Here is a 23,266-nt window from a genome sequence, read left to right on the forward strand (position 1 = left end):
ATAGGCCTCCTCTCCTGCGTCGGAAAAGTCCATGAGAGTCTCCAATAAGATATTTCAACAGTTTCTGGAATCAGACAATCATCTAGGCGATCGCCAATATGGATTCTGCTGCCTGTTTTCTACAAGCACAGTTTTCTTCTCCCTCAAACGAGCTCTCTCTCGAATTGTGTCCTCCTTTGTCCGGCTGTCAAGGCAGACACGATGACACACAGCTTGGTCCAATTATCTAAAGGAGGGCACGCTAAGAACAAAGTACTTGAGGAACAGTGTTATTCGGCGTTGCATTTCTATCTGGAATAATCTTCCGGGGTTATTATTCCTGCAAATGCCTCTGTTAATTCTTTCAAAAGAAGGCTCAATAAACATTTGAAACCTCGAGGTTTACGACGGGGTAAATGACTAGCAGCATTTCAGATACCTTTAAGTACCTGGCACCATGAATATATGAAAAAAAAATGTTCTGAAAAACGAAATTATAGAAAGAGATTACCTATGAGTAACTGGGCTAATGTACTCTAGTAAGGCATATTCTATCACACTCTGAGACTGAAAAAAGAACCCATTGAGTAAAATACCAAACAATGCGCCGAACGAGGAAAGCTGGCCCCAAGTAATGGAATCCAAAAATAGGAATGCAACTGGCAATTGGACGAGATAAGACATCAAAGAACTAAATATTTGAATTTCTAATGGCCTAGAAAGAAGAAGGTTGATCGTTAAATAGGCATCTCAGAAGAAGACAAATATAATTACAAAATGTAAGGTTTAAAAGGTTATATATCCATACAACTTTAAATATTACGATATAATAAATACAATGCGAAAAGACTTTAAAAATTACGATACGATGAGACTGAAGAAAAAAAAAGCTTGAACATAGGTCACATTATAGAACTTCAAAAAATGAATTTTAATTTTCTTAAATTAAACAAATTTAATTCCAATCATGTTCCCAAAATACCCAAAAAATCAAATAGAGGTTGAGCAATGCACAGCTAAAATCTGAACAAACAAATTCTATGAACCTTTGATATGTTCAATCTTGTCATGCTTAGCGCTTTGGCAAAATCTTACTGACTTTGGATGCAAACTCAGGACAGTAATAAACAGTAAACTAGACGAGTATTAACTTGTTTTATAAGATTGCAGTTTTTCAGAATTTTCAAAAAAACATCTTTTCAAGTTTTCAGAATTTGAAAAAAAACTAAAGATGTTTGAATTCAAAGTAACCCAATGTCAGGGCAGTTTAAGAACCGTTAAATAACAGGTCTTTTTGGATTTCTTCAGCAATTTTATTGGCATGACAACCATGACTTCCAGAAACCACCATGGCTTTCTATGAAATTAATTCTTTTTTACTTGAGTTGAAGGAAATATTACAAAGCATATGTTGGACGAATAAACATGGAGACTTAGAAGTACAAATACAACAATGTCACATAAGTCCTTTTCTAGAGGTGTCTAAGAGAAGGTTTAACAAAGGACACAAAATAATAAATTAAGGCAATTATCAGGATTAGCGGTATATCATCACATGAAGCTGTAAAGCTATAATAAAACAAAAATAATAAAGATAATTTGACATATTCACAACGAGATAATGTCATTTTTAAAAAGCTTTTTAATATTGCCCTTTTTTCATCAGCTTTTTTTAGTCGAGGTTAGCTGAAGTTACACTAGTGTTAACAGAAAGCTTCATGTCGAATTTATACATAGGACAGCTAAAATTTGACATCCTTAAATTCCTAAGAGATCCTTAGAAATTATAAAATTAGAAATTCTTAGAAATACACATAGACAGGAAGAATACTTAGGTAGCAATCCACGGTCATAGCCTCATTTACCTCCCTGAGATCAGCTGTGGCAATTCGAAAGTCATAAAGTAAAACAAAAAAATCTTACATAAGAGCATAAAACAGACTAAAATAGGCCTCACGTTCTTTTTTTCTGCTATTAAGGATCATAAAGACCCACTGCCTTTACAGGAAAGTCTTTCTGTTTATGAATCCACGTTACGACAAAGATAGACAATATAAATAGTTCTGACTTCAACCTATTTCAACGGATGACAAAGACGAATAAATCCATTTTGCGAATATGAAAACGTTTGAACATCTTAAAAATGGAATGAAGTACAGAAAATGTCACATAACACTTTTGTGCAACAGGGTGTTGTGTGACACACCTAATTGTGAGCTGCGATAACACAAAGCATAACAATAATTGTTAATTAATCTGTAAACTCGCCAGAAACTATTCAAGAAGTCGAGAAGGTTGAGGAATTTGGATATATATACCACTAGTGATGTCAGAGCATTTGTTTTACAAGAAAAAAGAAAGCTAAATGACGCGTTTCGGGGTTTTATATTCAAAATTTGTAGTCACTTCAAAAAAAAGAGAAAAGAAAAACAGAATAAAAGAAATATGTTTAATTTTTTCAATTTTTTTAATGTATTTAATTTACATTTGCAGTATTATCGCAGGGAATGCTTATTTATCTTTTAGCAATTTTCCTTTCTTTGCGTTATTCCACTTATCATGTTTATGAAACATGTTATAATTTTGACAAAATTTATAATATTATCAAATATATAAGAAATATAATGTAATAGACAATATACACATAATTTATGACATTTAATATAGTCTGATTTATGAAGATTGTAGCGAGAATTATTTACTTAACCATTTCAGCTTTAAATCTTATGTATTTCAGGCACTTGGGCGCGTTTCATCAAACAGTTCGTGGTAACGAACTGTAGTAAGGAGCGACCCGGCTCAATAGTAACTGAAACTAAAAAAAAATGGAAATTTGATACCCATAGTTACATAAAAAAATTTGTATTTTAATGCTGATTTTAAATATATGACTTTCATCAAGATTAGTCTCACCTATCAAAAGTTACGAGCCTGACAAATTTGCCTCATTTTAGAAAAAAAGGGGAAAACATCCCCTAAAAGTTATACAATCTTAACGAAAATCACACCATCAGATTCAGCGTATCAGAGAACCTTATTGTAGAAGTTTCAAGCTCCTATCTACAAAAATGTGGAATTTCGTATTTTTTGCCAGAAGACAGATCACGGGTGCGTGTTTATTTGTTATTTTTTTTTAATTTTTTTTTCCAGGGGTCATCGTATCGACCAAGTGGTCCTAGAATGTCGCGAGAGGGCTCATTCTAACGGAAATTAAAAGTTCTAGTTCCCTTTTTAAGTGACCAAAAAATTGGAGGGCACCTAGGCCCCCTCCCATGCTCATTTTTTCCCCAAAGTCACCAGATCAAAATTCTGAGATAGCCATTTTATTAACCATAGTCAAAAAACTTAATAATGATGTCTTTGGGGACGACTTACTCCCCAACAGTCCCCGTGGAAGGGGATGCAAGTTATAAGCTTTGACCTGTATTTACATATAGTAATGGTTACTGGGAAGTGTACGGACGTTTTCAGGGGGATTTTTTTGGTTTGGGAGGGGGGGGGGGAGAGTTGAGGTGGGGGGGGGGCTACGTGGGAGGATCTTTCCATGGAAAAACTGCTCATGGGGAAAGTTACTTTCAATGAAGGGGGCGCAGGATTTTCTAGCATTATTTAAAAAAACAATGAAAAAATAAATATGAAAAGTTTTTTTCTACTGAAAGTGAGGAGCAGCATTAAAACTTAAAATGAGCAGAAATTATTACACATATGAGGGGTTTACCTCGTCGTAATACCTCGCTCTTTACGCTAAAGTATTTTTAGTAATTTCAACTATTTATTCTACGACCTTTGTGATTCAAGGGTCATTTTTATGGAATTGGGACAAAATTTAAGTTTTAGTGTAAAGAGCGAGGTATTGACGAGGGATGAACCCCCCTCATATACGCAATAAAAACATACGAATATACAAGTTCGTTACGTAAGTTAATTCGTAAATTACGTATATTTTTTACTAATGAAAATATTAATAACATATTAAAAGTTCTAGTTGCCTTTTTAAGTAGTTAAAAAATTAGAGGGTAACTAGGCTTCCTCCCTCGCTCCTTTTTTCTCAAAATCTTCCGATTAAAACTATGAGAAAGCCATTTAGCCAAAAAAATTAATATGCAAATTTTGTTTTAATTATTTATGTGCGAAGAGCCAAGATCAAAACATGCATTAATTAAAAAACGTCCAGAAATTAAATAAAAAAAACAAGTTTTTTTTAAATGAAAGTAAGGAGCGACATTAAAACTTAAAACGAACAGAAATTACTTCGTATATGAAAGAGGCTTTCCTCTTCAACACCCCGCTCTTTACGCTAAAGTTTTTTACTGTTTCAAGAAGTAGAGTTAAAAGAAAGAGTCAAACTTTAGCGTAAAGAGTTCAGAGTTCATTAAAAAAAAACTTGTTTTTTCATTTATTTAATCTATATGAAAAAGTGCGACGGTAGTCCTAAATCTTGGTTTAGACATTATAAATATCTACAATTATGCCACAATAATGGCCACAAATAATGGCTACAATAATAGCCACAAGACAAACGTCTTGTGGCTTCGAAGTAAAGACTTGGGTAACAGCGTAGATTAGTGGCTGCACACAAGGAAACGTCTTAGAAAAAATGAAAGTTGTGCTTTTTTCCAATAAAGGAAATGTTTTCAAATGTTTTCACTTTTTCTTCCTGATTTCCATTAGTGATTTCCAAGATTTCCAGTTTCCCCCTCCAACTCCCCCCAATGTCACCAGATCTGGTGGAGATTTAAAATAAGAGCTCTGAGACCTTCTAAATATATATTCTAAATTCTAATTTAGAGCTCTGAGTTCCTTCTAAATATAAAATTTCATTAAGATCCGGTCACGTATATAAGGGAGGATGCCCCTTCATTCACGTAAAGATTACAGTTTTTGTGAAGATATTAATTGATAGCTTTTAATTAATAGCTTTTAAAAGTAATTCTTAATTACTTTTAACAACCAGGCTTCTGAAATAAAAGGAGAGATTTCAATGATAATGTTCTTAAATTTGTTTCAAAGGGATTATAACCCTTTAATTAACATAATTAATTAAAATTAATAATAATTAATTAATTAATTAAAAATAATTACTAATGAATTAACACATCATAGCATCATGAATCACAGCATTGTTGCCGAATTTGAAATTTTCAAATTCGCGTTTTCAATTCACGTCAAATATAATAACATATATTATAATCGTAGCAAAATATAAATCATATATATCATATAAAAGGGAAAAATATAAAGTATTTTTTAAATTTGATATTTAAAAAATCCTCAGAACTGTTATTGCATAGTTTTGCTGTACCGAACCAATTTGCAGTCAATACGCTTTTGAATGCAGCAATTGTTATGTATGCAAACACGTCTTGTGGCCTTGAAGTAAGGATTTGGGTAACAGCATAGATTAGCAGCTGCACACAAGCAAACGTCTTAGAAAAAATGAAACTTGTGCTGTCTTCAAATATGATATTTGCGTTCCAGACAATTGCCCCTCCCTCGATGGTCCCAAATAAAACCCTGATCTTGGGTTCCCACTGGTGGGATTTTATTTAAACGCAAAGCTGCTCAAGGATAGCGGATGCAGAAAAATCGCAAAAATGATCACACGGAAACGGTTCACTACAGCCGTTCAAGCGCAAAGATATTATGAGGCATTTAAAAGCATACACATAGGAATAGGCTAAATCAAGTTCTAGAAGCCAAGGGCTAGCCTATATTAACCTACACTAACTATACCTAACGAAAAATAGGTCTTATCTCTTTGGTTCATTTCCCTGGAAATATCAACCCAGGACTCTCCGATTAAAATTTTGTATTAAAAGACGGGGTTCTTATGTTGTTTGTCAACTATTAATGGAAAACTTTTGATAGACATGTTTAGTTTCTCAGTTACTTGCAATTTATGGTTCTACAAAGTTTTCAGTTCAGAATAACGAATGCGATTTTCAACGCTTCAGTAGAAAAATTTGAACGCAGACGTTGAGCCGTTGTGACGCAGAGACTTGCCGCAAAAAAAGGAGGAAACTTGACAAAACGTACAAAAACGGCCGTTTTGGCATGAAATAGCATCAGTGAGAAGCCAGGGTTTTGCTTTATAACCTATAATATTCCTCACATTATCATGTTTTCTTCCATTATTATCCACATTTGAAATCTATTTTAAATAATACTTTTATTCAACAATTGCATCGAAACCATTTAGGCAGAGGGGTTTTGAAGGGTCAAGAATGCAACAAATCCGTTTTAACAAGGAGGACATGACTCACAAAAGGGATGAGTCAAAATAATGCTTGCTTGACATATTTGATAAGAAATTCTTAAGAGCCGTTTTCTGTTGCAAACTTACCCAAAGGATAAGCAACAACCATCTAATGCAAATGTGCAATTTGAAGCATCCATTATTTCCGATCATCAAGAGTAGAATCCTCTGGTTGTTTCGACAAATCTGCTGGAAATCATTCATTCTGTATCAGAAAATGAAAGTGAGTGACAGAATGTGGTCTAACACATCCATGGTTATAGCTGTGATAGAACCATAGTGATAGCTGTTGTGAGAACCAGAGAAAAGCAAGAGAAGAGGAGATGGCATAAACAATGAGTTAAGGAGATGCGAAATGGACTATTTAAATAAATTTACGGATAATTCCATCCTTGCTGTAATTTTCACCAGACAATTTCTTGCAGACGTTTCCACCGGAAAAATTATCCTTAGCGTATTTTGTTTCAAGCGTATTAAGTGGTCATTTTGTTCATAATCACCAAAAAAATCTAATAAACATGCCAGGCAGGTTGACATGACCCCCGCAGCTAAAGGAAGATGACCCTGGATTTCAAAACTATCCATTGTTCAGGGAGAGATTTTTAGTAGAGAAGGTCGGCATGTTTTATCTTCATCATTTAATTTCCCAGAATTCCTAAAGGTAACACTTCTAAAAAAACTTACGTTCCAGAGTAATTAAAAAAATGTTGTATATACCAATTAATTGTATATTGTATATACTTAATATACAATACAATAATTAATAGTATATACCAATTAATTCTAATGTATCTATAAGATTCTTTAAGGAAGTGTGTCGGTGTCAAATTATTTTCTTCATATCTTGGAAAACTTTTCCAAGTATTTTCTGTTTAATACTATTTATAGTATTTTCTGTCTTTGATTATTATATGATTTTATTTCTATTCGTCTTGGCTGCAGGTCCCATGGTGACTGATCGTACAAAAACGTTTAGACTGATCAGAGGCCAAAACGTGTTACCCCTCCATATAACGTCCTGCATGCGCCGGTGCTTCGTACAGAAATTGGTTATCATACAAAACCAATTCAAAGCCAAGGAAACAGGTCAACTCTTACGCGTAATTTTTACATTTTCGGTAGTTTATTTCCGCTAGCCTGGAGATTTTTGTTTGAAATTTGTATACTTCAAATTGTGAAAGTAGATTTGTAGCTTGGAAGACCGTGGACAAGTTTGTCCACGGTCTCTAATTGAGCAGAAATTTATAATAATCTAAGCACAGATGTCTTTTATCACTTTCGGAAAAGATATTCCAAAATGGTGACATAGCTAGAAAATGAGGTATAACCAAAGCATTCAATAGCCGGGTTCCAATCTGCCGGTTATATTTTTATAATTTTTATTGAAGATAAAAAAAATCTAGAAAATCTAGAAATCCAAAAAATCTAGAAATTTTTTTTTTACGGGAGTAAAAAGAATTTTACACCCGTGAGTTGCTACCTTAACTTAAAAAAAGAAGAAGAATAAAAAAAAAATTTTAAGAAAGGAGATATCAAAATCAAATCAACTTAAAAAACTTACGTGTATCTATATCGCTCACCGTTAAGTAAAAGTTTCGAGAATACATTCTGACAACTGAAAAGAGAAAAAAAAAAGAAAAAAGATTATTCATGCTCTGAAGGGTGTGATTGCAGGCCAGACAGATCCAGAATAAGAATTGTGTAAGGATTTTCATCAGAGAAAGAAATAGTAAGAAAGCCACATCAAACAACAGAAAAGTGCCAGCGTTTAGTCATAGCACCCAAAACTATGCGGAGTACTTGTGTCAGACAACAAGTAAATAGTACCTCCTGTATTTTGTAAAAAAATAGGTTTTTTCAAGAAGTAAGAACCCCTTGTTCCATTTTCTATAATGTGGATTGTTTGCATGCAACACTGTGCAGAATACTTGTGACAGACATACCCCTAGTAAGTAGTTCCTCGGTATGTAGTCATAAAAACGACGGATTTCTCAAGAATCATAACTACCTTCTCTTATTTCCTGAAGTTTAGATTGTTCACACCCAACACTTTCCAGAGGACTCGTAACGGAAATAATCATCCCATTTATTGCATCATTTCTTACAAGGAAAAAAGCAGGACGTTCAGAGACAATTTCTCTGGGACAATGACTGTTCTAAGAAGTCACGGACAGGCAGATTCTTCCTACCCAGTAAACCCATGAGCGCATATCCATAGTTTCTGAACAGACACGTCTTGCATGGATATCAAAAGCCCGTACTACATAAATATGTTTTTCTGCTGGACACCATATATTTTAACCTCTGGCAAAAATATCATGATAGGTGGCGCAACAGTGTTGTCTAGATAAAGAGCCAAGAGAGCAAAATGCATTTATTTGTTTTTTACATCATTCATTTCACCAAGACAATTGTATTTTTAAGGGTCAAAAGCGATCGAAGGGTAACGAGTCCCCCCCCAAACACACTTTCCCTTTTAAAATTCATTGGATCGATATTTCAAGATAGCCATTTTGTTAAGCATAGTTGAGAGATCCGATAGTTATGCCTCTGGGAATGACAACCCCACTCCCATCCCCAAAGCCCTCGGGGTAAGTTTGAAGTTATGCAATTCATCCATTGTTCATATATAGTATTTGTTACGGGTGAGGGTGAGGGGGGGGGGGGCGTGTTTGAGTTTGATGTCCAAAACGGCCAAGGTCAAGTGAAGCTTTCAGGGAATTTGAATTAAATTGAAACACGCTTCATGGATGAAAGTTGTCAAAGGACATATCAGCTATGCCTTAGGAATATATTAGATTATTAAGTTGAAACCTACAGCGCATGCTATGGGGGATGTTGAACGATCCAAGGCAAAATTTGCAAGTTTCTACTACTACTACTACTACTACTACTACTACTACTACTACTACTACTACTTCTGAGTGTCTAAGGTATTAAGCTTCAAGGTTATTAAGGGTGAAAATTTCAGTGAATGTTGAGAGGATGTTGAACTCAAAATATACTATTTACATGTAGGCTGTCAAAGGGACGTATCAACAACGTCTCACGAACCACTTGGGGTATTAAGTTGAAATTTTCAGGGTATGTTGAAAAAACAAAAGGCGCTATGTGCATAATGCTATTACTGCTACTACTATTATTACAACTTTCACTGCTACTGAGGCTAAGAGTATTAAGATGAATGTTTCGAGAATGTTTAGGGACATATTGGACTATATCAAAACACATTATGTGCATGTAATTTGTGAAAAGAGTGCATTGAAAATATCTCAGCAACGCCAAAGAGCATTAAGATGAAACTTTCAGGGGAAGTTGAGGAGGAAGTTGAACTAACCAAAAGGCACTACTGCAACTGGTGCTATAATACTACTACTATGACTATTACTAATATTAAAAAAAGATCTAAGAATATTACGGTGAAACTTCCAGGAAATGTTGAGAAGGATGTTGAACTAAATCGAAACACACTTTGTCGATGCAAGTTATTACAAGGCCGTACCAGCTATATCCCGAGAACGGCTTAGAGAATTAAGTTGAAACTTTGAGTGCATGTTGAGGGGGATATTGAACCAACCAAAAGGTTCTGTATAAATACTATTATTGCCTCTACTGCTACTAAGGCTAAGAGTATTAAGGACGAATTATCAAGAAATATTGAGGTGGAATTTGAATTAAATTGAAACACGATATGAGTCTGCAGGCTGTCAAAAAGGTATATCAACAGTATCTTAGGAATGACATTGAGTATTAGGTAAAGACTTTCAAGGTATAACGTGGCAGATGTTGAACTAATAAAAATGCATTATGGGCAATCTACCACTACTAGTAGTAGCACAACTACAGCTACAGCAATTAGTGTAACTTTTACTAAGGCTAATGGTACTAATATGGAATTTAGGGGACTGTCGAGGGGGATGTTGGGCAAAACCAGTGCATACTATGTGCATCTACTTTATTAAAAGGGTGTATCAGCAAAAACTTAGAAATTGCTTAAAGTATTAAGTTGACACTATCAGGGTATGAGGAGGGGATGCTGAACTAGACAAAAAGGCACGACTTGAATACTATTCCTGCTACTATTACTATTAATACTACAACTGCTATAACTAATACTACTCCCAATATTCCTACTATTACTTTGACTACTATGACTACTACTATTGCTAATGCTAAGTGTATAAGTAAGACTTTCAGGGAAGGTGAGAATGGTATTGAACTGAATCAAAACACACAATGTGCATGTGGGTTATCAAGGGATATATTAGCAATATCCGAGGAACACCTATGAGTATTAGGCTGAAACTTCGAGGGCTACCAATATTACAACTACTTTTGCTAGAAGTTCCACTATTACTGCTGCTGCCAAACGAAACCAAAATAGTTTAAGTGCATCCTGATTGTCAAAATAGACCAGTTTGTCAAGGTATCCAGGCGGGAAATATTAGGGCTGCAATAAGGTACAAAATAGACACTTCAGGGAAAGTTTATGAAGCTTTAAAACTAAATCAGAAGGCACTATGCGTGTGCTGGTTGTCTATAAGACGTTTCAGCAATATCTCCAAAACGAGTGAGGGTATTGATTTGAAACTTTCAGGGCTGCAACTATTATACTTCCGCTTTTCCTATGGAACTACACCAAAAGAATGTAATGCACCAAGGCTGTCAAAATTGCAGGGATACAATGTCTTAGGAACATAATAGGGTGTCAAAATGGCATATAATACAAGACGCTTTTGAAAAAGTTTTTTTCTAAATTTTGTTCTCTAACTTGTGAATAGATAGCCAAAATCAGAATTATTACAGAGAATAACCGAAAATATTTGAATTTTCTTTTCTTAACCAAAGAAAATGACTGTCAATTGAAAATGAACAGAAATTAATTTCAAATAAGTTTTTCACAGAAAAATAAAGAGCTACACTAAAACAAAGATGAGGAAAATAAAGTCAGATAATTTCGAGTTAGATAACAAAGTTGAAGAGAAATTACAGTAAAAAACCGAGTCAAACTCAATACCCGCAAAAACTAAGAAGGAGTTGGGCCGACGCCCCCTTGCCTTCTAGAGACCAGAACAGAATTTGCATTTTACTGAATACAAAATACATTTTAAATGTTTTCTTTGTTTTTAAATTTAATCAATCCAAAACTATTAAGACTTTCAGGAATGAATTTCAGCACTCATATATTAAACTGTCAATCCATATTTTTTTTCTTTCAGTAATCTTGGTTATGATAGTGATATTTGTTCCTCGATATTATGAGGAATAAAACATCTAGCTAAAACAATCCGAAATAAAGATTGTTTGGTTTAATGTAGTTCTTTCCTTTTATTTGAAAAAATTCTTTTGTGGAAAAAAGTTTTTTAGAACTAATCTCAAGAACCTGTCAAATTAGCTCTTTTCATGTTACGCAAAGATCTTATTTTTTCCGATTAAATTCTTCAAATGTCCTTATTTGTCCACTACCAAGAGATTTAGCACGATTAGGATTTCTTAGTGTAGTTATACAGATTTTTACAGTTTTATGGTTTTAAATCTAGATTAGCCTATTTAACCTCTGGATCCAGATTTAACCTCTAATTTTCAACCTAATTTTTTAACCTCTGGAATAAAAAATTTCTGTTTTATAAAAATTTTCCCCAAACGGTGATGACATAACAGGTAACTAAGGCTTTAGAGAAATGGTGTTTTCTCACAAAAAGTTCATACTCTAAACGAAAAAACAAACTCCCAAACTCCCATATGACTTTTATTACAAACCTAAGTGACAAAAAAAAAAACTGGCAAAGCTTTCAGTTGATAGCTTAAGCATTCTTCCCTTTGCTGGGCTTTAACTTCAAGGTTGAGTAATCCATTAACTCTCATAACCCCCAAAATTGAAAAACCTATAGTTTCTAAACTTCGATATTTGCAGTTTATGAGTCTTAATAAACTTTCTAATGCTGCAAAAAATTCTAAAATTAAACATTAAATTGTTTATAATAATTTAAATGATCTATTAATTTATCAAAATAAATATTAAACTATACCAAAAAATTATAATAAAAAACAATAAATTACTTAGATAAGTATTAAATCTATATAAAATTACCTAAATAAATAAAATTATATAAAAAATTAAATATTTGCAACTAATGCGTATGCTATCACAGATTATGGAACGTATCTTTAAGACACTTACCATTCGGAAATGTTGGTTATAATTGCAGCAACAAAACCTACACTATTAAAGCTTAATTCAGTTGCTGAACACAAGGCTAGGCCGCTCATGATTGGCAGCAATGAAGCAATGACCAATGGACTAGTATATTCACCTTAAATTAAATAACTGTTACAAAAGTAAGCTAAGTTATGTTTTTTATTTCTAGACTTATCTTTTGGGCTATAAGTTGTATAAAACTTTCAAGAAACTAGAAACTTTATTTATTTCTAGACTTATCTTTTGGGTTATAAGTTGTATAAAACTTTCAACAAACTAAAAACTTTATTTATTTCTAGACTTATCTTTTGGGTTATAAGTTGTATAAAACTTTCAAGAAACTAGAAAATTTATTTATTTCTAAACCTATCTTTTGGGCTATAAGTTGTCTAAAACTTTCAAGAAACTAGAAACTTTATTTATTTCTAGACTTATCCTTTCGGTTATAAGTTGTATAAAACTTTCAAGAAACTAGAAACTTTATTTATTTCTAAACCTATCTTTTGGGCTATAAGTTGTCTAAAACTACCAAGAAACTAGAAACTTTATTTATTTCTAGACTTATCTTTTGGGTTACAAGTTGTATAAAACTTTCAAGAAACTAGAAACTTTATTTATTTCTAAACCAATCTTTTGGGCTATAAGTTGTCTAAAACTTTCAAGAAACTAAAAACTTTATTTATTTCTAGACTTATCTTTTCGGTTATAAGTTGTATAAAACTTTCAAGAAACTAGAAACTTTATTTATTTCTAAACCCATCTTTTGGGCTATAAGTTGGCTAAAACTCTCAAGAAACTAGGAACTTATTTATTTTTAGACTTATCTTTTGGGTTATAAGTTGTATAAAACTTTCAAGAAACTAGAAACTTTATTTATTTCTAGACTTATCTTTTGGGTTATAAGTTGTATAAAACTTTCAAGAAACTAAAAACTTTATTTATTTCTAAACCTATCTTTTGGGTTATAAGTTATATAAAACTTTCAAGAAACTAGAAACTTTATTTATTTCTAAACATATCTTTTGGGTTATAAGTTGTATAAAACTCACAAGAAACTACAGTAAAAACCATCCAAATCTCTAGATTTCTAGGAGGTTCCAGTCCAATTCAGCTCATAAAAAAGTTCTTAAAGATTTTACCGACTTAAATTGTGCTGCAAGAAAGCTTCGACAAGCACGAGTCAATTAGAATTTTTTTTTTAGAAAACTTGAAACTGTAGAAAATTATGGTAATTATCATTGACATTTACTCGTAATGAAGTTTCAACAGAGGAAAATAAAAATAAAAATATCAACTGAATGCTAGCAAAAACAAAATAAAATAAGGGCGCATTCAGTTTTGGTGGTGATTTTAGTTACATTATGAGACTTTCTTATAAAAGACCTACATTTGAAAACTAATTCCATAATTTTGTTTCTCAATTGAAAACAAGAAAAGAGTCGAACCTTTAGGTCCATCTTCTGTAACTATCTGTTGAGGCCACACAATTTTACTATAATTCTTCCAGAATTTTTGCAATTGGTTTAAAATTTGGGGCTCGGGAAGAAAAACTAAGCGGAGAGGGGGAGTATAACATGTTTTTTTAAGTAAGGAGTGACGGTCATCAGTGACAAATCAGTTTCATCTTAGCATATTCAAAAGTCCCTCTGCATTCTCCCCTTTCATGACAATTCAGAGCTCTAGCACTTCTCTTATATAACACAATTTTAGCCCATTTTAACGTCTTACACGGTAAATTTGTGCTTGTCACGATTCTTAACAAAGTTAAGGACTTATTTAGGGGATCCTCACAACAAGACCTAAGGGACTGAGTTACGACTTCTTAGTAAAGGATCTAAGTTATGAAATCTGAGTTGCAACTCCTCATTAAATTAAGAACCTAGTTACAGGATTTAAGTTAAGGGACTTGAGAGGCCCTCACTAAGAGGCCTCTCTTGTGCCCAGGGGAAATATTGATTAGCACCCTTTCCATGTCCCCCAAAAATTTCAGGCCAAATTTTAACAAAATTTTCCATTTATTTACATCTGAATTTTCTTACTTTAGTCTCTGAATTATTATTAATTATCTTATCCAACTGGCTGCCTCTAATTTCTTAATTTTGCCTACTTACTTTTTGCTTAAAATTGAATTTAAAATTGCTTAAATTCGGTCTACTTACTTTTGTTTTCAAGGAGTGGTAATAAAGACAAGGGAAAAAATTAAAATTATAGATTCAATTTACTTACACTTACTGCCAACTGCGCCCTCTACTTTTTTTAAAATAAAAACACGATTTCCAAAAATTACAAAATGATTATAACCGTTATAATTTATTGCACCCCTAAAATTTCTGCACCCGGAGCAAGTACGCCCGTCCTCCCTAAAATCGCCTCTGAAATCAGATTTATTTAATCAGGGCCTTAAACATTCTAAAAATATTTTCAGGCTGCTCAACAGCAACTTGTTGTATGGAATAACAATAATTACAAGATCCGCGTCCTGTTTTGAGACAGCACCGCTCCTTATAAAGGACATAATGAGGTACCGTTCATCATTTATGCTTTAGGATTTCTGTTGGAAGAGCAATGGTTAGGTTTTAACCTAAATTTTTCTCCTATGTCACAGATTTTGACTCATTGCGGTAACATAGTAAAAGTCTACCTTTTGTAGTTTTTACATTGACCTCAGGCCCGGTTGATAAATCTTATACTACGTAAAGGAAGGCTGTGTATACTTCTAACCTAGGGCCAGAGCAATAAATGTGTGCGGTAAAGCTGGATTTTGTAGTCTATGTCACAGGGACCAATTCAAAACTGTTCAATCTAGCTTTCAATTATTCAAGCCATGTTTTTGCTTTAGAGCCGAAATATTCGTCTTAGAAGGCGAGGACACGGGTATAAGTTATGAATTTATTTTACTCGCAAGTAAAAAAAAATGCTTAAGATGTGTAACAGTTCCTCTGACGTAATTACGTAATTTATTTGATCAAGCCTGACTTAATTTATATTATCAAGTCTAAAAATGCTTAAGATGCGCAACAGTTCCCTGACATAATTATGCAAAAGGTCCCCTGACGTAATGACATAATTTATATTATCCAATCTAAAAAATGCTCAAGACGCGCAACAGTTCCCCTGACGTAACTTATATTATCAAATCCAAAAAATACTCGAGATGTGAAACTGTTCCCTGGCGTAAGCGTCATAACATAAAATTTTTACAATAATAAACAAAAAGATTTAAAGCCAAAAAAGGAGCATTTCCCCCCATGTTAAAGAATGAACTGTTGCCAGATATTTCTATTTCTGATTTTGGTTGAGTCAAGCATTTTATTTTCTGCGTTGAAGACTGAGGCAGAAGAATGGTATGGCACAAGAGCACCAGTATATTTTCCCAAAGGAGGTGGGGTAAAGGTAACACCAAGAATTTGTTTGTACCTGGATTTTGAAACATTTCCAAGAGATACAACACTGACTAGGCAATAGGAATAAAGAATAAATATGTTCCTATCAAAAACAACGTGTTTTGAAACTGTTTTTAAGGAATTTGTTACCATTTTATTTTTTTCTTCTGAAAAAAAAAACATTCTTCTAAGAAACACTTTTTAGAGGTTTCAAGGGACTGACCACTACACCCTTTAATCGATGGATATCGACGAGTTACAATCAATTTTGCCGACTTATTTTTTTAAGCCGAGTGACCAAAAACATTGGGGGGGACGTCCCCCTACCCCCCCCCCCCATACGTGACGGCCCTGCTCCAATACCCAAAATCCCCCAGCACTAGTAATCAGACGAGAGGGTCAAACCATCTCAACAATACTGCCAGGATTGTAAACAATAACAAATCGAGACAGACAAATACAGGTGGCATTATGACTAAATGTATGGCCATGATAATGCATGCCACATACAATGCAAATACAATGAAGTTGGACAGATCCGTGAAGAATCATGTTTTTGTTGTCCCAAGTTATCATTAAGATTAATTTAGATAATAGTTACGAATCCTAAATCAGAAAAAATTAGCAAAATCAGCAGAACAGTATTCCTTGAAACACAATTTTCGAGGTTTTAAGGTACTGACAACTACACCCTTTAATCGATGGAAAAGAAACAAAATCATATTGTTGCTCCTAAAACACTTTTTCGGTAAAATTGGTCCAAGACTGCTGCAAAACTTTGACATTAGATATTAATGTCAACCAGTTGTCAACCAATGTCAAACCAGATATTAAACAATTTAGAAATCTATAACATACTGTAGAAACTACGAATATATGAAATTAAAAGATTTCAAAGATAGGCAGGGCTTTGAGATCATTTTTTATTCTTTTAATCATCCTTCAACAATTTTTTAATCATCTCATTAAATTGATAATTTGAATATAAACTCGAAACAGAATAAAACAAGCAACACTAAAAGAAACATATATTGGTGTAGAACAAGAAGCCCATGTAGTACTAGTTTTTAAGTGAATTTGAAAAACTTAAAAAAATAAAAAATAAATCATTAAATAGATAGAAATAAATAATCAAATAAAATATACATAAAATAAGAATAAATGATGACATTAGTAATAAAAAAAAATACACATTTTACTTTTGTACTTTCGTAATTTAAGAGCTAGTCCTAATTATAATATAAATCTTTGGTATTATAATTATTAATTAATTGTTATTATTATTTATCATATATTTATTATCAATATATAACAATAATAGTACTTATCTGTTATAGCGACCCCACTCAAAAAGTGAAGTTAGGTTAATCCTAATGAAAATACCAAAACATGATGAAAAAATAATACTTCCAAACAAATTTTGGCTATATATATTTACACATTAATGGGGGAGGGGGGGGGGGTAAAGTATAGCGGATCTGCATTCAACATGTATTCGCTAAGACTATTCTGCATATTATGAAGCAAGAATTGTTTTCTAGCTTCACGCTGTTCAAATACTTTACCCTTGCCCCCCCCCCAACGTGCAAATATATAGCCCAAATTATATAAGTCTAATGTATTGTGTCACCCTCCATTTGTTTTCCACTGAGCGTAAGCTAATTGTCTCTTAATACAATCAAAAGAAATTGGTTTGTTCTCGAGTTTTAAACAGGGTAATTTTTGAGTGGGGTTGCAATAGCAGATAAGTACCATAACTATATATAATTATTATACAGATCTCTATATATTTATTATATATAATTATTAATATAGTCTAACTAATATAATAAGTCATTATAATTATTAATATATTAATATAGTCCGATATAGTATAGTGGCTTCTCACATTTCAAGTTGCTTTGGATTAATGGTACACTTAGAAAACAAAAATTATAAAAGAAAGTACATAAAAAGGAAAGATTAAAAGTTACCAGTGAAAAACGAGAAATAAAGACGGTAAACATTGGTGCAGAACTTTTGATAGTTTCTATAAAGCTTGGATTAATGGTACACATAGAAAACAAAAAATTATAAAAGAAAGTACATAAAAAGGAAAGATTAAAAGTTACCAGTGAAAAACGAGAAATAAAGACGGTAAACATTGGTGCAGAACTGTTGATAGTTTCTGTAAAGCTTGGATTAATGGTACACATAGAAAACAAAAATTATCAAAGAAAGTACATAAAAAGGAAAGATTAAAAGTTACCAGTGAGAAAACGAGAAATAAAGACGGTAAATATCGGTGCAGAACTTTTGATAGTTTCTGTAAAGCTTGGATTAATGGTACACATAGAAAACAAAAAATTATAAAAGAAAGTACATAAAAAGGAAAGATTAAAAGTTACCAGTGAAAAACGAGAAATAAAGACGGTAAACATTGGTGCAGAACTTTTGATAGTTTCTGTAAAGCTTGGATTAATGGTACACATAGAAAACAAAAAATTATAAAAGAAAGTACATAAAAAGGAAAGATTAAAAGTTACCAGTGAAAAACGAGAAATAAAGACGGTAAACATTGGTGCAGAACTGTTGATAGTTTCTGTGAAGCTTGGATTAATGGTACACATAGAAAACAAAAATTATCAAAGAAAGTACACAAAAAGGAAAGATTAAAAGTTACCAGTGAGAAAACGAGAAATAAAGACGGTAAACATCGGTGCAGAACTTTTGATAGTTTCTGTAAAGCTTGCAGCAACGTAGCTTAAAGAAAGAGATCCCGTCAGCAATGTAAGAAACCTAAAAAATTTGAAACTTCAGAAAATACTGCCGAAAAATAAAACTAAGGAAAATGAAATGGATGTTTAATATATATCTAAATTAATTTCTTGAAATCTCAGCTTCCCCCTCGTCTGAAGTTTTAATTTAGACGAGCACTTTGAAAAAATTCTTTACTTTTTTTGGAAAAATTCTCTTCGGAAAGTTTTTTAAAAAGTAATTTTTGTTCGTTTTTGATAACCAAAGTTTTTTATTCGTTAATATAATGAAAATTTATCCAGTTTTTCAAGTTTTCAGCTTTAGAATAAAATTATAGAATTGTAACTTAAACCATTAAGTTGCATAAGGTGATCTGAGCGTTATATCTAATTGCATTCTATTAAGTTATTGAATAGATTTCATTCAATTTGAAATTAAGCTTTGGAACGGTTCTTGAACTAAGATATTGATTTAACAATAGTTTAAGGAACATACATTCAAAAAATCCTCAATGGGGAGTATTTATAAGATTAAATATGAATGAAAATGGAATAAGAGAATATCACTCAGCTTTCTTTTATAGCTAACTCTATAAATTGTTTTATTTGTGACATAGACGTTAGCGCTTGCTAAGTGTGTTTTGGAACATATGGCATTCCGACAACCTAGATGCACCGAAAGTTCAAACTTAATACCCTGCCCATTCTTGAAATATTCCACATATACCCTTTTGACAGCCAGAATGATAATATTGTCTTTTGATTTATTTTACTACCCCCCCCCCCTTCAAATTCATTGAAAATTTTGACTTAAAATCATTGTCGTTTTTGAAATATAATGCACACCATTTTGACAACCTGGATATCTTTTATTTATTTATTTAATACCAATTATTGACAAAAAATTAACACAAACACATCCCTTCCAAATGCCACAGCATGATATGGAGAAGGGATAACCAAAAAAAAAAAAAAAACAACAAAAAAAGAAAAAAAAATACACATAATATCTTTTGATTTAGTTCAGCATCTCTCTCAATATTCCTTGAAAGATTGAACAAAATACCATTAGCCGTTCCTGAGATGTTGCAGTTGGTTCTTTTACTATTGGGGTTCACAGTATCTTTTGATTAAGTTCAACATTTCCCTCAGCTTTTTCTGACAGTTTCAACTATCAGTTTTTTTTTCGAATAAAAAAAAAAATGAAATAGTTGTGAGAAAAGTCAAAGTCATGGCTAATTGTAAAAAAAAAGCCAAGACAGATTATCCAATTGGGTGGGCATACCAGTCAAGGTTAATTTGACCCCTTTGATTGCCGTTGTTAACAACCTTAATACTGCTTAATGCCGTTTAACAACCTGGATGCACATGCCTTTCCTGAGATATTGAAGATATTCCTTTGTGACAACTGGAGGGCCTGTACTCTGTTTAAGTTTAACATCCCCCTCAAGATTTCCTGAAAGTTTCAGCATAATAACCCTTATGTGTTCCGGAGATACCGCACTGAAGATATACCGTTCAGAGCCTGGATGCATATAGATTCTTTTGACCTAGTTTAACACCCCCCTAAATATTCCTTAAAAGAACAAACTTAATAGCCTAAGCTACTCCTGAGATATTGGGAATAAGCAATTGTGACAACCCGAATGCAATTAAAATTCTTTTGATTTAGTTCAAGAGCAGTACCAGCAGCAAAAGTACCAGTGGTGGTAGCAGTCATATTTACAGTCAAGATTAAAGTAGTAGTAGTTGTCACAGTCACAAGTAGTCACATTCGCAGTTGCAAGTAGTCAGAGTCACAAGTACTCACTGTCACAAGTAGTCGCAATCACGCTTGCAACTAGTTGCAATAGCAGCCGCAGTAATAGCAGTAATTCTGGAAATTTCAAGGTAATAACCTTGGCCGTTCCTAAGATATTGCAGATATACCCTTTTGATAACCTGGATGCATATAGTGTCTTTTGATTGGGTTCAATGTTCCCTGAAGCTTGACCTTAATATCCTAAGCCTTTTCAGACCCATCCATGATCAACCTTCCCCCCATTTCCCACAATAAATCCTAAACGTAAATAAGAGGCAAATTACGCGCTTTAAAACCCTTCCCTGAGGGCTCTGAGACTGAGTCACTGGACCTCTTAACTATTCTGAAAAAAATGACTATCTAAAATTTCGATCAGGGCCCGAGGACGGGGTCTAAAAAGACACAGGGGGTGGGGGCTGGTTGCCCTCTGATCACTTTTCAACATTCCTCTCAATATGTCCTAAAGTTCCAACTTAATAAACAGTCGTTCTTGAAATATTACTGATGCACACTTTTGACAATCCGCATGCATTTTGCGAGTTTTCATTTTGTTCAACGTCCTCCCAAACATTTTCTGAAAGTTTCACTTGATCTTTAGTTATTTGATCTTAGGCTATCTTGAACGAAATGGCTATCTCAAATTTGGATCAGGTGTTTTTTTTTTGGGGGGGGGAGCTCAAAAGACCATATGATGGATGTGGCTGCTCTATCATTACTTTTCAAGATCCTCCGCAACAAGCTCCGGAAGTTTCAACTTAATACCCTCTGCAATTCTAAAGATATTGCTGATACTCCCTTTTGAAAAACAATGTGTATTTAATTTTTTTTATTATATTCAGTATCCGTCTTGAAACCTCTTGAAAGTTTCACCTTGATAATTTATGCCTTATTGAAAACCCAGGCTTCTTTCCTCCGAAAACCCTATAGGTAAACAAAGGGCAACTTACACAACTAACAGCCCTTGGTCCAGATGCTGTAGGGGTCATGTCATCCCTAGCGGCATAATAATTTGACCTTTAGTCTACTCTAAACAAAATCATTACTTCAAAGTTTTTATCGGAAGTGTTTCGGGGAAGGACGGCTAAAACGGGCATGGGAGGGGGCAGGTTACCATCCGATCACTTTTACCTCTTCAAACGAGCATAAGAACTTTCAATTTCCAATCATATAAGCCCCATCCAAGTTTTCCGTGACCATCCTCTCCATACAAGGTAACTTAAAAAAAATAATAATAATGATTTGAGGCCTTATGACCCTTTACTACATGTAACTCTAGTGGATTACCTCTGATTCAGATTGAAATTTTGAAAATGAACTTTTTCTTTTTTTTTACACAGTTATACCGAAAATGCAATCTTAGAAAAACACTATCACGTAATACTGGAACTACTAACCAAAAGCGAGGCTTTGGTACGATTTAGGTGACATCCGTAACGATCGAACATCAAATCAAAAAAAAAAAAAAAATAATACTACCATAGGCAGCAAGTTTGAAAATAACAGACTGTTCACAGAGGTAAGCGGTGATGGTGGTTGGTTTTTCGACGCTACTAAAACAACTTTCGAGCTACTCAACAAATTTCGATGCTATACATACATCAATGGTTCAATCTGCTCAAAGCCTTGTGACCTGGATTTATTCTGGAGACATATGTGGACTGTGCTGGTGGATGGCTGTGAAAAGGCCTTCTAAATAATCTTTGAGATTCGTAATAAAAGTGTTGAATTGGTAAAAACCGATGTACTATTCCCCCCCCCCGGCCCCTCGTATAGAATAATTGTTACTAGATCCTTAGAATGGGGCTCATTCGATCAGAAATTGAAAATCTTTGTGACCTTTAAAATAACCAAAATCATAAGGTCAAATTATCCGGTTTCCGGTCTTCTGTCTACAGGCATACCCGTTAGCCCCCATGGCATCAGATCAAAAGCCTTGAAATAGCAGTTCATTTGACGTGCCTTCAAGTTAAGGCACCTCTTCAAACCCCACAATTCAACTCCAACATTTTTGCAAAAAGCTAGTAATATTGTACCAGGTTTTAATCCTAATCACTGGAGAGCAAAAAACTAGCCGAAGGAAACGTGGTAAAAAGACGATGCAAGTCCTGACTAGATGTCAAAAGTTAAAGCTGTGGACTTACTTGACGAAGAAACCAGCTACGTCCAAATTACAGAATTTCGCAGCTTAACTCCAAACTGACCAAGTGCAAAAATGAGCCGAGTCCTGACTTGGTGTAGGACTAGGCTAAGTCCTGATTCGATATAATAGCAAATAAGTTCCGATTTTGGAAAAAAACAATTCCTGATCTGATGTGGAAATAAATCCTGATCTGTCGCGGAAACAAGTTCTCACAAAGTGCAAAAACAAGCACAGTCCAAGCTATCAAATCGCTCTGTGCAAAAACATAATCAATCCTGACTTGATACGAAAGCAAGATAATTACAAGGTACTGGTGCTAGGCTTATTCGCTCCCGCGGAAAATCCCCCCCCCCACCTGAATAATTCCTTACGGTGGAAAATTCTCTTACCATTATTCGTAAACATAAGCAGAATATGTGGTCAAGAATGTTTAATAGTATTTATATTTATATTTTTATTCTTTTTTCGTTCAGATCAAACATGTCCCCCTTTTTTCCGCTATAAATATATCAGTAAAGAATTCACAGTCCGCATAATTGTCTACACCCCTACCCCAAGGGCTCTGGGATTACGTCATCCGTGGATACCAATTTATTGATATTTTCAACTGTTCTGAACAAAATGGGTACCTCGAAAAGCTGATCAGATGTTCTAAGGGGGTTACAGTAGGACCAGCTATCAAAAAGGTTCGAGGGCAGGGGCGTGTTGCTCTCCAATTCCTCTTGACTTAAAAAAAAAAATAACTGAGGACTCTCAATTTCCGATCGAATGAA

The 23,266-nt window shown here is 33.7% G+C and overlaps 1 protein-coding gene across 2 annotated transcripts in view; it reads right to left on the reverse strand.

Annotated features, from left to right (window-relative positions):
• Positions 1-490: 490 nt before the first annotated feature.
• The window catches only part of LOC136043721 (solute carrier family 35 member E2B-like), a gene marked incomplete at its 3' end in the record, with an annotated part of 43,737 nt that continues 20,961 nt past the window's right edge, over positions 491-23,266 (reverse strand). For both annotated transcript variants that reach the window (XM_065728626.1, XM_065728625.1), the window contains 4 exon segments: positions 491-694; positions 7,797-7,850; positions 12,417-12,549; positions 18,480-18,595. In XM_065728626.1, the coding sequence (XP_065584698.1) occupies positions 491-694; positions 7,797-7,850; positions 12,417-12,549; positions 18,480-18,595 (507 nt within the window).

The sequence above is a fragment of the Artemia franciscana genome, unplaced genomic scaffold, assembly GCF_032884065.1.
Source record: "Artemia franciscana unplaced genomic scaffold, ASM3288406v1 Scaffold_867, whole genome shotgun sequence".
NCBI lineage: Eukaryota > Metazoa > Arthropoda > Branchiopoda > Anostraca > Artemiidae > Artemia > Artemia franciscana.